The sequence below is a fragment of the Chenopodium album genome, chromosome 23 (genome assembly GCF_948465745.1).
Source record: "Chenopodium album chromosome 23, dcCheAlbu1.1, whole genome shotgun sequence".
NCBI classification, from domain to species: Eukaryota; Viridiplantae; Streptophyta; class Magnoliopsida; order Caryophyllales; family Amaranthaceae; genus Chenopodium; species Chenopodium album.
This window is the reverse complement of record NC_137856.1, coordinates 427,155-444,476: the sequence shown is the minus strand read 5'-3', so window position 1 is coordinate 444,476 and position 17,322 is coordinate 427,155. Positions and strand designations below refer to the sequence as shown.

Below are 17,322 nucleotides of genomic sequence, written 5' to 3'. Positions count from 1 at the left end.
AGTTGGACCATTCACTGAATAATCGCACGTCTAAGACCAAAAAATTGACACTATCTTTGATACAAAATGCTCTCATTCTTAAGTACGATAATGCTCCACAATACATTTCATTACCTGTAATACGCCTCCCGCACACTTTGACAAGTCAAGTCAACGCAAATATCAACTCTTCCAATTATATTTAAATCACTTAATTCTGGCAAATACAAAATACAAATGCAATGAACAACCCAATTTGGAAAGATTGTATAATACATCTTACAATTGCCAACTGTTGTGACAAGAGGAGCACCTGCCAGCAAATTAGCAGATTGACTGGTTTATTGCTTAACAAAGTCAATACAGTACACCGAATACGCAAAAAACCTAGAATTGAAACCCGTCTACATTTATCTCGTTTACAAGTAAAGAAGACGGGGAACTTCCATTGGCCAAGACTTTCAAATTAAACCTGCTGCAAGGTTAGTTCGGAGATAGATATAACAATCCCATGAATTGACAAAAATGATCCACACATTTGGTAGAGGGGGAAAAGCAAGTGATTTTAACCAAATATTCGGAGTGGATCATATTATTCACCCTTAGAGATATGCCAACAAATCCTCTGTTTTCATCGGTCATAGGAATTGTCAACCAAAACCAGGTCCAGGGATACAAAAGTGCTGACTTGCAACCATACAAACTTGGAGCAGAGATAACAGCTCTATCGTACAAAAGAACCAAACAAAAAATGCTGCCTAAGTTGTAGCTGTGATATGAATATATGCTTCTTACGGGAGTATTTTCCGACGGCGACGAGGAGTTTCCCTCTTGACATACATCTTCTCTATATCGTTCAATGGTCGTGTTGATCCATCTGGTTGACTCACAAATTTCCATCCACCACTTCCTCCACGCTTTCCCCGAGGTCCTAACTTCTCCACTGTGAAACTCCAACCATCTGAAGGGCGCCTCCTACTATATTTGTGCACCTTAACCTCATTCTTGAACTGCTCACAAAAGTAGAGATTGCATTACACAACATTATAAGCACAAAAATAGTCAACTGTTGGCAACATATTCACAGCACAGCGAGTTAAAAGACCAGTAATAATTAGAACCAAATCTAGTCGCCAAACATTCTGTTTTGGGATGTGCCAGCTAACTGTCGGCCCTTACACACAACAGAAGTTGATGGTCACTTTCACTTGAATGGAAAAATAATATATAATACATCCCAAGGTTTCACCTCCTTTTTCTTCAAGAAACAAGGGCCTGTTCTGATTTACTGAAAACAACTTAACTGAACTGAACTGATTGGGGCTGAACTAAACTGATTGGGGCTGAACTGAACTGAATTGATTGGGGCTGAACTGAACTGAACTGAAATTAAGCAGAACAGAACAAGCCCCAAGACACTAGGGCAATATTTACCAGAGGTGTACCAGTGTCCTTGGAAAAAAAGGACTATAGTTCTCACAAACTTTGTTTACCAGTGGAGGATATAGTAGTGTATTATAATATTTGCTATTGTAATCTTTAACCTTCTGTTCTACTTTAGTATTCAGCCCACTGCCTAAAAGTCAAAACCAACCAATTAAAAAGAAATGGAAAATTTCAAGTGTAACTAGATTCACACTTTCACAGCCAAGGGTATTTAGTGCAACCCAATAGCCGAGTGTAGAGAATCAAGGTTGATCTAGCGGTTGGAGAATGGAGACCCTCCATCCACCTCTGTGAGAGGGGTTCAATTTCCACCCCTTGTTAGAGGGATCCCCATTTTTCCCCCTACCAGCAAGGGCCAAAAAAAAAAAAAAAGGTGTAGGACCCAACATTGAAGGGACTCCTAGATGTGAAACAAAGAGAGAGACTCCAGACACTTACTTTCATCTTGTTGAAGTTAAACTTCTGAAGGAATTCTTCATACAATATATCATCTTCCTTCTTTGATATCTCATAGTGTACTTCATCCGGATCTCTAGTGGTGCCATCCCAACCCTCAGGCATGACCTTAAAATCAGGTTTGTATGGAAGTGAGGCTACATGAAACTCTCTATCATGGGAAACGAAGAATCTGCAAGAACGAAACCAACAGGGTAAATTCAAGGAGAAACTTTCAAGCTTGTATTATTGATCGATATTTATCTTTTTATACCCCCGACAAAGAAGCCTTAAACTACAAAAGAGCCTACTTTGCTCACAGTTTAATAGGCCCAACAATATGGATTAGTAGCAGGAAATCTTTAAAGCTTCAGATACAGGCATACAGCACAGCCAAATTGGGTAAATTTGAGTCCAAAAATCAGCAGTGTAGTTTACAAGTAGAGTTTCATTATTTTTAAAAGCTTCATATAAAAATATAACCAATTGCGATTTGTGAGGAAGTAATACAACACTGAATACAAACAATAAATAATTATAAAGTAGAAGCACAGAGTGAAGGAAAGAAAATGGTAAATGGCTGGTAAAGTCTACATAAAAACAAACCAAGCCAAGAAGAATAAAAAAACAGCAGAACGCATTCAAGCAAACACAAGGAAAGAGATAAAACTCTGAAAAGTCTTTAGCTAATGGCAAAAGATTTCTTTCTAATGAAATACCTGGAGACCCCAAAATTCAAACTACAATACAATTGACCAAATTATACTTTCTGTCTTCCAATTACTTAACAGATAATTATAATGATCTTAAGTTCGATAAAATAAACTTTCTCACAATCTCACGCAATTAAATCGCAATATAAGGAATACATAGCAATTAGCAAGGACAAAGAAGTCTACACACGGGTGAAAAAGCACAAATGAAGTATGTTCAAAGATCAAAAACCTCCATTTGATTCCCAATATCAAGTCCACATCTATTAGTTACATTTTTTTCTTCCCAAAGCAAGTTCTGGCAATGACTATTTAATTCTTTACCATTGACTAGGTTTACTTCCATAATCTATGATGAGTCATCACAAATTCATCTGAGAAAGAAACTACCAGCATAGTAGACAGGTTCAGTAAGATCCAGCAAGCAATCCATCTTCCTTTGAAACATTATCATCGATCCCAAAAAAATACTTAAATTCTGAGGGTAAGACTTCTGCAACTATAAGCTCAAAAACATGGGAAGCCTGATTCCAGATTCTGTTGATGTTATTAGTTACCAAATCTATTGCAAGAAAATCTTCACAGCTTTGCTACATCAATAACCCACTCATATGAGTATAAGACCACAAAGTCCAAGTAAGAGTGTGTAGAACCAGTTATTGGGCTTTCTTATTGCCATCAGTCCTTGATTGACTCTATTGCATGAACAAATTCCCCTTTGCATCTATGCTAACCTCGTACACCAGATTACCCACTCCTATGGCCACAAGACTAGCTCAAAAGCCTCAAATTAGGCTTGTAGCTCCAATACCTCTAAAAACGCTCTTGCTCATGAGAGGTAAATTTGGTGATATTTACAAGACTTCCTTTGGAATCAACTATGAGTACAAAGTACCTTTGTACTTTGAAATTGTGTGCAGGTTTTGAAACTTCTTAACTTGTCAATTTCTGACAGTTCAGATTTTAGCAGATGCGGCAAAAAGTTAATCCCACTTCCTGTCCTCTCTTACTCTGCAGCTCTGCCCTGACTAGAAGAAGGTTCCAACTTGCAAGTCCTGAAATACCATTCTTAGGTAAACATCGGTCCCCTGGGGCTTTCAGATAACAAAATATATACTATCATCATATTTTGTGTATGTAAGAGGAAGAAAGAGTGTACTCGGGATTTCAGGTATAAGAAGGGAAATGAAAGTGTTAACCACATTGCATCGAGCATTATTTACTTGGCAAGGGTCATGTGTTTCATAGGAGTCTAAAAAGTATATTAAGAGCTCCACTTGTTTTATGCCAAATTACAAAATGTAACTTGTGATTGCTCTCTAAATTAACTAACTACAACTCAGCACAAATTTCAAAAAACTAGAGTATGATATCAGACTATAAGTCTATGAACTCAACAATTAGACCCTACAACTAAAATTACTCTCCTAAATACACAACTCATATGGTTTCCATAATGCAGTATATTGCTTTTCATCTCTAAGATTGTTCAAGAACATAACTCCATAACAAAGATACATGATGCCATGGGAGGAACAACTAAATCTTGTGTCCTCAACTGAGAAGAGAATAGAACAGAAGAAAGATAAAGAGAAGATTAACGGAGTGTTGCAATAGATAAAGTACTGAAACGGTTTGGAAGGCGCACATCGATAATTTGCCTCAGACAAAAGTTTAGGTCCAACAAAGCACTTATATTCTCCTTCGGGCTTCGGTATGTAGCAAAAGCAAGTCAACGCCAGTGTCCAACATATAAAGTAATTACTATATTATCCAAATGTAAACCGAATGAAATGACAGTAACAGAAAGAGCAGAAAACTGCACAAAAGCAAGCTAATAAAATTACTTTATGCAAGGGGGGAAAAACTGAACAAAAAAGGTAACAGCCAACAGAAATCCTAACAATACACATATCTAATGACCTACTAAGAGGGGAAACTACAGAGGAGTGCAGTATTTTTAAGCATATTGGGATTTTACTAGTTTCAACTACAGCCATCACAGAAATCAATACTAACAAATTATTCATTTCATGCTTCTGACATTCTGCGATTAGCAAGGTTAATTATCAAACACACTAGCAGTTACATAAGAACCCAAATATTTTTTTGACAACTTGCTCTTCCATCGCAGAATAACTTAAACATCAACTTCAACCACAAACATAGTCATTTAAGCACTCAACAGATAGAGCAATTTAAAAATTCAATCACAAATCGGCCATAAACCCGTATCATAAGTCAATTGATACATAACAAAATCCCACATACATTCACTAAATATATATGCTCACTTCATAATCTAATTCATAATAATCAAACTCAGTATTTAACAAATAAAAATGCAACAAGAAATGAACTTACTCAGGGAAAGCATCAATCAAAAGCTCAACAGAATCATCCAAAGGTTCACCAAGCTTTTTCTCCTCTTCTTCCTCAAGCTCCTTAAGCCAAAGAATAGCAACCACCCTTTGCCTCATAATCCTAAAATCCTTAGCCAATCGTTCCACATTATAAACTTCAGGGTCTCCCTTATGCAACCGATACATTTCGGCTTTTTCGGAATCCTTCAAGTAAGCACCTCTTGCACCAGGCTCAGTAATCTGCTTCAATACCACACTAGTCTCTTCCATCTTTTCATCCCACTCATCTTCAGCATCCAACTCTCTCCTCGCCTCTCGCCGCGCCTCACGCTGCAGCTCTGCCAATTGCTTCCTTAGCAATCTCTCCGACGAATCACCCGATGAACGAGAGTTCGAACGAGACTCCGATACCGAACCAATCCCACCACCAGAAGGTACATGGTGAGCAACCTGATGACCCACTGCTTCACCATCAAAGTGGTCTTTGGTTAACCCAGTAGACCAAGAAGAAGCTGAATCATCCCATTGAAAATTATTATCACCACCTACTTTGCTGTCACCCCATGGAAGATTTCCACCGCCATTTTCGGATTCATTCGAGAAACCTCTAGAATTTGTAAACAGCTTGAAATTGGGGGATCCAATTGGGGTGATTTCTGACAAATGCTTTGATAATATACTTGCACTACTGTAGTAACATGAAGGTGAATTGCGCGATACGATTCGACTCAGAAATTGCATCTTTTAGCGACGAAATCGATGAATAGAGAGAAAAAATGGAAAAATTTGAGCTATTGATTGAATGAACAGCTAAGTTTGGAACAGCATCACATTGAAATGGGAGATGGGGTTTTCGCCATTGATGATCAGTGAAGGTTGAGGAAGAAAGAGAAGGAAGCTCGATGAATTGAGAGCAGAAACAGCTAAAATCTTAAACCCTGGAACAGGATTCGGGTTTCACAATGGGCGGTAAGTTTGAGAGGAAGGTCCATGCCCGGCTTCAAACCCGTCACCAATAAAGAATAGGGACCCGTTTAGTTCGGACTCGAAAATTTTGAAATTTATGTTTTACTGTGTATTTAACCCTTCGTATTGTCATTTCGTATTTTAATTTGAGACCTCAAAAATACCTCATTAATTTTGGAAATTACAACGAGTAGCACATGAATTTTGCAATACCTTAAGGTATTTGATAAAATAACCGCTTTTTATTTGCCCTTTTGTGACATTTCTCTTTGGAGACCACATATTCATAAAGTTCTCTATAAATACAAACTTCTCAACCACTTCCATCTAAAGTTGGCCATAGTCACATGGGGTATGCCATTTAAGCAACTCAATTGAGCTAGCGTGTCTCATGCTCAAGCAGATTATGTTGTAGAATAGGCACAATAAAAACTGACATGTCTGATTTTTGTTAACTTTCATAAACAAAGCTCATGCACAACCTACCCAACATAGGCGCATAGCGTGTCAACAAGCCCTCTTCATTGTTGTAATTTTTTTTATCAATTGGTCTTTATTAAACATGTAAATTTGTCGTCCGTGTACTAATCTCATGTCACGCTTTTATATTTGTACGATTCATGACCCATTGATGTGTCTCTTGCCCTCTTGTGTCGAGTCGAGCTATTTTCATGTCAGCTTGCCCCGTGCCCAAATCTACCTCCATTTAGCTATATTATTATTGCTTAGAGCACTCACATCAGTGAGCAAAAAATGAGTTGCTCATTCTCTCTCTAGCCACTTTCTCTCTCATCTAACTCATGAGCATTTTTGTGATCATATTTTTATCCCACCAATGATTAAAAATAATTTCTTCCCCATTCTCTCTCTAGTACATCTTCTCTCTTACTTTTACTAATACCATCTTATAATTCTCTCTACTATATTATTTTTAATTCTTTTTTTTACTTGCCTTGTGGACCCCACATGGTTACTATTCATCTTTAAAAATGCTCATCCTATGAGCAATTTTCATTTTGCTCATGAGCATTTTTGCTTTTGCTCATTGATGTAAGTCATTTTTTGTTTTAATTTCACCCAAAGTTTTGCTCATGAGCATTTTTTTGCTCATTGTTGGGAATGCTCTTAGGGGGCACCACCGCCTAGTTCATTTTAACTTAGCTTTGATTGTCCATTTTATGACAATTCAACACTAATTGGCGTTATATTGCACAACCCCAAATGCAAGCTTTTCAGTGTACATGCCTATAAATTGAGTAATGTAAAGTTAACAATAATAAAGCCACAATCCTTCATCGAGGTGTCAAACTTGTCATCGAAGCGCTGTAAAAACTTGATCATTAAAGACGACAACCTACTTGTTATGAATACGGTCTAAGTTGTTTGTTTGGCACATTTTACGACAAATTCATCAAATCTACCAATTAAGTCGAGCAGATGATTGGATACCAACCGTGTGACGACCAAGCCCAAATACAATGCACAAAACTAGTGAAGTAGGGAGCCATGGACCATGGTGGTGCCAAAATGTCAAGTTGTCCAACAAAACGAAACCAAAAATTCTAGAGAGTTCTAAACACAACAAGAGATAAATAAATCCAACGGTCCATAATTAGGAAGAAGGTTCAAGAGGCTAAAGAAATACCGGTTTTCCCTCAATTTAAACCTAATTTCTCTCATTTTTGGGTTTTCTCTAAAACCTTACCTCTTCATTCACTCACTCCTCTCTCTGCTTCAGTATTCACTCTCCATTTCAAAGCTCCTCTTATCCATTTCTCCATCTTCGTAAGTTTTCATTTTCTCTCTCCTATTTCACTTCGATTTCATCGTTTCAATCTTCAATATTACATTCTGTATATATTCTATGTAGTTTATGTGAATTAATTTTTGATTTTTTTTTCTTGAATTTTGTGTTTATGCAAAACCCTAATGTTGTTTATTAACTATTGAGCTTTATTTTTATTAATTTGTTTCTGAGATGTAAGTTTTGTTTGATGCTAAGCTCACTAATATGCGTATATTGTGATATAATTAGTATTGTTTGTATTGAGATGTTAATCATGTTATTATGAATATTTATGTGTTCTTTAATACTTGTGTATCGATTGCTATCAAGATTCGGATTAAATTATTATATAACTCGTTCAAATTATACTATCAACGTGACTATTAATTCCCGACGGATAGGCTACATTTGGTGGTAGTTGACCATTGTAATGTTAAGCTGTTGCATATTGAGTCACAAATGTGAACTTGGGTATTCATTTGTATATGAATTTTGAAGTACTAAAGAAAGATATTGACGGTTGGAGATGAGTAAGTTTTGCCACTAAGTTATCGTATCATCATGAAATGAAGGAAGTATATTGTTACAATTTGATAAATTATGCTTTTTGGAAAAAGGGTGATATTTATATTATTGAATGGATTTCTATAGGTTTGTTTTATTATGAAGATTTGTAAATTAGTTTGTTTTTGCAGTGAAATCTCCCGGTTTCTAAACAAATGGCATCAACATTCACGAGCATGTCTGCAATGGCTGCCCCTGGTGCCGCCCGTGTTATGGATAAGAAACCTTTGACCTCAGCTGACAAACTATCCTCGTTGGCGTCCATATCTTCTTCTAGCACTTTAGGGAGACGATCTAATGCTGTTCTGCGGAATTCACGTTCAGTAAAGATCAACGCCATGGCCAAAGAGTTGTATTTTAACAAAGATGGGTCGGCTATCAAGAGGCTGCAAGTGAGTTTAGGCTAGGCTTAGAATAGTTTTTCAATTGATATTTTTAGGTTTACTTTTTTAATTTCCTTGTTTATGTTAGCTAACTTTACTAATTTTGTTGTTCAGAGTGGGGTGAACAAGCTTTCTGATTTAGTGGGGGTTACTCTGGGTCCTAAGGGCCGGAACGTTGTTCTAGAAAGCAAATATGGTTCCCCAAAGATTGTCAATGATGGTGTCACTGTTGCAAAGGAGGTATAAGTTTTTTAACCCTCCTATCAATCTTGTTTCATGATAGAGATGAGTAGATTATTGATAAAACCATGCAATCCCATGATCCTATCTATTTATATTCTGTATAGTTGGTCAACCGTTACTTTAGATAGGGAAAACCTGAACATTAGTTATAACTTATATGTTGTGGTTTTTCTATATCCTGAAGGTTGAGTTGGAGGATCCAGTTGAAAATATTGGGGCAAAATTAGTGAGACAGGCAGCTGCTAAGACTAATGATTTGGCTGGAGACGGGACAACTACTTCTGTTGTCCTCGCGCAAGGTCTGATTGCAGAAGGGGTCAAGGTTTGTTAGTGAAGATGCTGTGTATTTCGCACTTAATTCAAAGACTGTTTGTTTGGTAAATAATTTTGTGGAGTCTTTTTATGGTTAGGTGGTTGCAGCAGGTGCAAATCCTGTTCTGATCACCCGAGGTATTGAGAAGACTACAAAAGCGTTAGTAGCTGAGCTTAAGCTAATGTCAAAAGAGGTAATATCACAGGGAATTTAATCTTAATGAATATGTGAACTTTTATGAATTTGCAGTCAACAGTAAGCATAATTGATCTTTTGCAGGTTGAAGACAGTGAACTAGCTGATGTAGCTGCTGTCAGTGCTGGCAACAACCATGAAGTAGGAAATATGATTGCTGAAGCAATGAGCAAAGTTGGTAGGAAAGGTGTTGTGACTCTTGAAGAAGGAAAAAGTGCTGAGAACAGTCTCTATGTTGTTGAAGGAATGCAGTTTGATCGGGGTTATATTTCACCTTATTTTGTTACTGATGCTGAGAAAATGACAGTGGAGTATGAGAACTGCAAGGTTTGCAATACATTTTTTAACTACTGTGTTAACATTATTAGGTTTGTCCTACATTTGTCTCATATCGTGGTATTTCATTTAACATTTTTTTTGTGAAATTGTTGTTACAGGTGCTTCTAGTTGACAAAAAGATTACAAATGCAAGGGATTTAGTCAACATCTTGGAAGATGCCATTAGGGGAAGTTACCCGGTACTGATAATAGCCGAGGATATTGAACAGGAAGCTTTGGCTACACTTGTTGTGAATCGGCTGAGAGGTTCTTTGAAAATTGCAGCACTCAAGGCTCCTGGATTTGGTGAACGTAAAAGTCAGTATCTTGATGACATTGCTATCCTTACAGGAGGTAAATGATTACATTAAACCGGCTGCCTTACATCATACTTCCCATAATTTTTTTGTTTGGCTTGTTTTCCATCATTTCTTATCTTGCACTCAGCACTCAGCTATCTCAATCTTTGTGATTGGTTGCAGCAACTGTTATCCGAGATGAAGTCGGGCTCACACTTGACAAAGCTGACAAGGAAGTTTTAGGTCATGCTGCCAAAATAGTTCTAACAAAGGATTCATCCACAATTGTGGGTGATGGAAGCACTCAAGAAGCTGTGACAAAACGTGTTGGACAAATAAAGAACCAAATTGAGGTAAAATTGTTTTCCAGATTATAGGAGTGCTAGATTTGGTAAATTTGGATTCTTAAGCAAAATCTTGTCACAGGTTGCTGAGCAAGAATATGAAAAGGAAAAGCTTACCGAGAGAATCGCAAAACTTTCTGGTGGAGTGGCTGTTATTCAGGTATGCAGTATGCTACCATCCTGCTCTCAGCATCAAACCCTATACAGTGGGCTGTATACAAAATCTCCAGAATAATTAATATAATGGTTTCATTTGCTCACAACCTGTTACAATTTCTTGGTAGGTTGGAGCACAAACTGAAACAGAGTTGAAAGAAAAGAAGCTGAGAGTTGAAGATGCCCTTAATGCAACAAAGGTATAAATTTTCATCGAGGAGACTGGTATTTTTTGCGTAGATGGAAACTGTACCATTTAGCAGTACATAACATATATTAAATTTTACTTGCAATTCAGGCGGCAGTTGAAGAGGGAATTGTTGTTGGAGGTGGATGTACTCTACTCCGGCTTTCATCTAAAGTGGATGCTATTAAGGGTCAACTTTCAAATGTCGAGGAAAAGGTTTGGTTAATTAATTTCCTTTAACAGGAATTTTATTTATTTATTTATTTTGCTATGTATGGAATAAGGTGGTCGTAATTTTCATCACCAGACGTTGTGCTGCTAAGGGCAAACTCTTTCCCCTAATGAATATAAATTAGGTTGTCTATAATCTTCATCACAAGATACAGCATGCTGATGGAAAGTGGTCATTGTGGATGATATTAGTGGCATTGACTACCAGTCTACCACCATCAAGTCTAAGTTTATTACATTTTTTTTGTTATTTTGCTGTTATTGGCAAAGTGTAGTTGGGTTATTCAGAGAAAAAGTGCTTGAATTCGTATTAATAAATGCATTTGGCCACATTGGTTCTGGTCAGACATCATAATTAGTGGGCGTAGTCGTAATAAGATTGATTATAATATCATATTATTTGTGGAAGGGCAAGAAAGGTTTAAGAAATGAATGCCCAAGGTATTGTTCTAAATATAGGCTTTATGGCTAAAAGTAATGATTAGACACCTAGACGTGGTTTTCTATTGTAAATTAAGACAATGTAACATCTCTTCATTCTTTTTTTATTGCCATGATATTTAAGTATGTGTTGCTGTGTGCTTGCTTAATTGTTGCATGTTGTTATTGTCAACTTCAAGCTGAATGTCATTCATCTGATGTACTACGTATTTGTTTTAGAGTTGTTAGTTTTGGCCTTTTGCTTGTTAGGGTAAGAGCTTTTGGAACTTTAAATGTGCCAGATGTCCAGTGTGCTTTAGTACTTTGTTGGTAAAATGACACCAATATAGCTGTTCCTGTGTTGAGAGAGCCGCTTGTCAGTCATCATCAATTAATATTGATCGTAAATAACCTTTAATAATATTAATGAAATTGCTGTTTGAAGTTATGTAGTAGCTCCTTGGTGTTACTTCCTGGTTCTTTTAAATTTTAATCTCTGGATTTTTCTTTGCAGGTTGGGGCAGATATTGTTAAAAGAGCATTAAGCTATCCCTTGAAATTAATTGCCAAAAATGCTGGTGTAAATGGAAGTGTAGTCAGTGAAAAGGTATATCATTCGTTTATAATTTTTCTGCCAATTATTTGAGAAAAAGCTGTATTACAGTCTGAATGTAAGTCAGAAAAAAATAACTTGAAAAATTGATTTGCTGATTGCCTGTGTTCGAGATCACCTAGTATGCTGTGCAACTGGGCTTTCTAAATATGTATACAAGTTTCATGTTTCTTCACACCAATTTCAAAGTACAATAAGAGGTGTAATAGGACTCACCTCTCAAAGAACAATGGGCAAATAATATTTTCCTAACCTAGTTTCTTATGTCATGGTGTATACCTGATTTGCTGTTGCTAGCTAGCTATGTGCGCCATCCTGCAAATTAGCCTCATTCCCTTTTTGGACAGAAATTTTAATTATGACATATATGGATTTCTCAGTATCCCTTTATCTCTGATTTTAGGTGCTGTCAAGTGACGACCCAAGGTATGGATATAATGCTGCCACCGGACAGTATGAGGACTTGATGTCTGCAGGAATCATTGATCCAACCAAGGTAAGTTGGATATGTGAGTTTTATTGGGCAGGGGTGTGTGAGAGATGCTAGCTCTGTGGTTTGACATTTGTGATTGAATAAAAAACTTCCTGGGTGACTTTCGGGTTTTTGCTGTATTGTGTAAATTATGCAGTGATGTTAATTGCCTCTAATTACTATATCAGGTTGTGAGATGCTGTTTGGAGCATGCATCATCAGTAGCAAAAACATTTTTGATGTCTGATTGTGTAGTTGTTGATATCAACGAACCCGAGCCAGCAGTGTCTGCAACTCCGATGGATAATTCGGGTAAGTACTATTCATTGCTTCGAAGCAGCATTGTACCATTATCTGTTTCACAAGTAATTGTAAGATGACCGATGCAGCCAACAGTGTATTATATAATGATGTGTTTTTGTTGTTGCAGGATTCGGTTACTAAACACAGCTTTGAGTAGTTTCAAGGAGACTAAGAGAGATGTTTGATGAAGCTAGGGTGTTAGTTTTGTAAATCAATTGATTGTTTAGAGGAAATTATGCTGTAAGGTGGAAGTTTTTTGGCGAAGAACTGGTTACATGAATTTGCTGTTTAGTTGTAAACTTGCGGGAACTTAATTCAATGGAGTAAAATAAATGTTTTTGGTCATTGTGCTTTCCCTCAATTTTATAGAAATGCAACTGTGCATGTGTTGCTGCATAATTGTTGAATGTATGCTGCAGTCTTTTCACAAACCGTCCTCGCACTGGTTGTTGTCCCACACATGGCAGCTTTGGGGTTGCATCGTATTCGTACTTGATGTTTCTCGTTTGGAGTATTTAGTATGTAGACTATTTTGTGTCTTACTGTTTCACTGGAGGTCTTAAAAGATTATCTGGTCGAGGTCACATGCACTTTAGGTACATGGACGTCGTGGAATTTGACAGTCTTGTCAGCCCATTGTCTCACGAAGTGATGTTTGTGATTTATTGATTCCTGATGATGCATGCTAATTCTTATTGATATTTACTATCACATTTCAATTGGATTTGACCGAGATAAATTGAATAAGTATAAATCTTAGGTTATGCGTTGAATGGTACAAACTTAATATTAAGGTTAAGGTTAGGAAAAAGCTACACATACATTCATTGTATGTGGCAGCCACATACATTGTGACATGGCAGCATGTCATAGGTTCTTTGTTTGGGGCCCAAGATCCACTTATTTTCAAATTTCATTCAAATTTGAATGAAAATTCAAAGGTTTGAATTTCAAATTAATTGTCATTTCCAATGCAATTAGTTTATTATTTTTTTTTACAAAAAAAATAAAAAAAATATTTCTGCAACATTGATGAACATTGCAGAGAGAAGGAACGAAATGGGCGACGAAGAAAGATGAACAAAAAAAACCTTGAAGCTGCATTATACTTGCAGACGCTTAAATTTACATCAACCGCAAATATTGTTCGGTTTAATTGAACAAAATAATTGTTGTTTACATGAGAATATTGAGAAATTTTGGGTTAATTAGGTTTCAGAATTTTCGATTTGGGGGTTTACGAACTGGATTGATTCTAGTTAATTATGTAAATGTATATTATTATTTGCAGAGTTATTGTGTAATTGACTTGTTCTTCCTCCATTAATCATATCCAATTCATAAATGGGTATGTTTGCATAATATACCCATTTTCAATTGATTAGTGAAATGAGTCTTCTCTTCCTATCGATTTCAAATGGATTTGAATTTTTTGTTGGAATACTATAATTGTTAAAGGCACATAAGTAACCGATTGCATATTGAATATTAGATAATTAAGAGATTTGAAGTCCGACAACAGCAATGGTTGAAACAGGGCTTAGGTCGTCGACGACGATGGCGGAAAACCCCCCAAAATTTCGAACAATTTTATTAGATATTTTTTAGTAACTCGGGAAACTATATTTGGTACGAAAAAAATTGAAAACATTATAACAATTCATACTATGATTTTTAGTAACATAGGAAAGTATATTTGGTAAGAACATATCGATTCTGAGTGACGTGATTATTTGAAAGCTTTGTCTCTCCTTTTTTTTTTTTTTTTTGTTGTTACCTTTATAGTGATCTTGTGTAATTATTATTTTGGTAATTATAACTACCAAAGGTTACAAAAAAATTATTTATAATTTTAAAGTGGCGTTGATCATGTATAATTGTACTTCTTTAATATAAATTCACATTTAGAGGAAAAAAGGCACTCTATCAAGTAAAGAATATGAATAATTTAGCAATGATGGTTTTTTAGCAATTCAAATAATCCACTACTTTTAATTTTTAATTTAAATTTGAATGTATGTGGCTCCCACATACATTATGACATGGCAGCATTTTATTAGTTGTTTTGATGGGGCCCAAAATCCACTACTTTTAATTTTTAGTTTAAATTTGAATGAAATTTCAAATCGGGCTAAGGTTTAAATTTCTAATAAGTTGTTATTTTCAATGTAATTAATTTAATATTTTTTAAAAAAAAAAAAATTTAAAAAAAATCATTTTTGCAACTTAGTTAACAATGTTTAAGAGAAAGGACGAATTTGGCAAACATAGAAGATGAAAAAACATTGTCATCAAATGAGAAGGTGAATGCGTTGGATTCTTTGGCAGTGATGGTGGTGGGGTTTGCGGTGGCGGTGGGTTGTTGGTGGGGTTGTTAGCTAGGATGGCAGCTTGGTTCTTGATAGAATGCAGCGTCTTGTGACAAACCACGTGCGATATAAAGAGAAAATCTATGGAGGATATAAAGTAAATTGTGATGCATTTGTAAATGAAGGAAGCTGGGTGGGTCTTGTGACGGTGGCTAGAAATGCACAGGTAGAGGTCCTATATATTTGGGGTTAGATTGGCAAAGAAGTATGAATGCACTAATCGATTTTCCTAAAAAAAAAAAAGAAGGATAAATTCTAATTAACAATGTAAACGTTTATATATTATTTGCAGAATATATTGTGTTATATATTTTGTGTTTCAATTGAGTTATTAATCCTCCCCAATTATAAAATGGGTATGTTTGCAAAATATACTCATTTTCAATTGAAGTAGTGAAATGGGTCTTTGCTTCCTATCAATTTTAAATGGATTTGGATTTTTGTTTGGAATACAATAATTGTTAAAGGCACACAAGTAATTGAAGTCATATTGATAAATAAATAAATTGGAGATTTGAAGGTTGACAACAGTAATAGTTGAAAATGGTCTTAGGTCGACAAGGTCATCGACAATGGCAAAAACCCCCAAAATATTCAAACAATGCTGTTTATAATATCTTTAGTAACACAGGAACTATATCTGGTAAGCACATATCTGAAAAGGACACAACCATTCTGTAATTTTTAGTAACATAGGTGTAACACCCCAATAATTCCCCCTTTTTCAAACCACTTACTTTAAATAAAATAGTGGAGAACCATTGACATGTTACCGCCACGTGTTAAAACGTTAAGGCTTTATCAAAGTATCGCAGCGGAAAAATCAAACTTAAGTATTTAAAATAACACAGTTTAGAAAACGAATAAGTCAAAGCTTACAAATTGGAACCATATAAGGCCCTTATTTAAAACCAAACCAATATTAAAAATCCAAAACATAAATGAAATTGCAAAGCATAAATAATTTCAACACAAAGAACGAATACACTCAATCACACCATCCCTTGACAATGCGATTGTCAAATCCCGAAATGCACATCATCAAGCTAACCTGTGCAATACTGCTCCCCAATAATACAAGTGTAATAATTGGATCATCACAGGGTCATTGAAAGGCGAAGGCCATGACCAAAGATAACACACACAAAAGCACGCAATCAGCAAAGCTGAGTACATACAAGCTACAACGTACAAACCTAGCATGCTCAATTAATTATAATAAATAAACATACAACACGAATTCATTAATCAAGACTCCACACTTAAACAATTCAACTATCTCAACATACTTACTAACTAATTCCAAACACTTGACTCATTATATTCAATTTAATTAATTTAGTTTGGAGTAAGCAATAGACCAGGTTGTCCAATCCAGGTCCCAAATGACCATTTGAAATAAAAGTTTAGCGCGATGCAAGAATGGGCGCGACTCCATTCTCACAAAGTTAGTCTAGGATAATCAACATTACTAGCTCAATTAAATAATGTAGTTCAAAACTACATAACACATTGTACTCTGAAAATAACCTTTATCAACTCAACCTCGAATAATAATACAAACCTTTACTCAACTCTTTATCCCGTGAGTGTGCCATGCTCATTGTTCTATACCTAGCCTTGGACATGGGTAATTCGAATAAAACCAACAAGTATAAAAACTTGAATACTCCCAATAACTAGAAAACACCTTGAACCAGACCACATACGGGTCAATTCCCACTGTAGGGGACCATAGAAAAATAAATAATAAAGATTGTACCTCATTCTTAACTCATGATCATTATCTCATTACCAACATGCCAAGGACTAAGGTCTATAACGCTGAGCCTCAAACCCATAACAAAATAAATAATTCTCAACCTTTTGATCTCACACATTGATCAAATAACCATTCACAAATTAATTATAATATCTCAATATTGGCACATGTTCCCAAATAACATAACAATTCGATTCATAATGCCTCAACTCTTAAAACACATACTAATAACCCAAATATAATCATATCTCAACCCAAAAATAATACTCTGCATTAATAATCCTAAAACCTCAAGAACAATACTCCCTATAGCAATAACATTAAAAAAAAAACCCCAGAAATATAACAGTAACACAATCATTCAATATAACAATAGTAGCAAGACAATTAAATCAGATCATATCATAAAATTATATACGTCAATCATATATACATACACTCAAGCATATGAATATCCAATTA

The 17,322-nt window shown here is 35.7% G+C and overlaps 2 protein-coding genes across 2 annotated transcripts; one reads left to right on the top strand and one right to left on the bottom strand.

Moving 5' to 3' along the window:
• Window positions 1-150: 150 nt before the first annotated feature.
• On the bottom strand, window positions 151-5,829 carry LOC145609562 (protein GAMETE CELL DEFECTIVE 1, mitochondrial-like). The gene is made up of 3 exons (XM_081665017.1): window positions 4,938-5,829; window positions 1,864-2,053; window positions 151-989 (listed from the first exon to the last, which is right to left on the bottom strand). The coding sequence occupies exons 1-3, from the start codon at window positions 5,675-5,677 to the stop codon at window positions 771-773; spliced, it is 1,149 nt and encodes a 382-aa protein (XP_081521143.1). The 5' UTR covers window positions 5,678-5,829; the 3' UTR covers window positions 151-770.
• A 1,707-nt stretch (window positions 5,830-7,536) lies between these two features.
• LOC145606587 (ruBisCO large subunit-binding protein subunit beta, chloroplastic) lies at window positions 7,537-13,074 on the top strand. The gene is made up of 15 exons (XM_081662377.1): window positions 7,537-7,687; window positions 8,384-8,644; window positions 8,750-8,875; window positions 9,063-9,200; window positions 9,289-9,384; window positions 9,471-9,713; window positions 9,824-10,058; window positions 10,187-10,356; window positions 10,430-10,507; window positions 10,632-10,703; window positions 10,802-10,906; window positions 11,856-11,948; window positions 12,358-12,450; window positions 12,615-12,738; window positions 12,857-13,074. The coding sequence occupies exons 2-15, from the start codon at window positions 8,408-8,410 to the stop codon at window positions 12,868-12,870; spliced, it is 1,824 nt and encodes a 607-aa protein (XP_081518503.1). The 5' UTR covers window positions 7,537-7,687; window positions 8,384-8,407; the 3' UTR covers window positions 12,871-13,074.
• The last annotated feature ends 4,248 nt before the right edge of the window (window positions 13,075-17,322 follow it).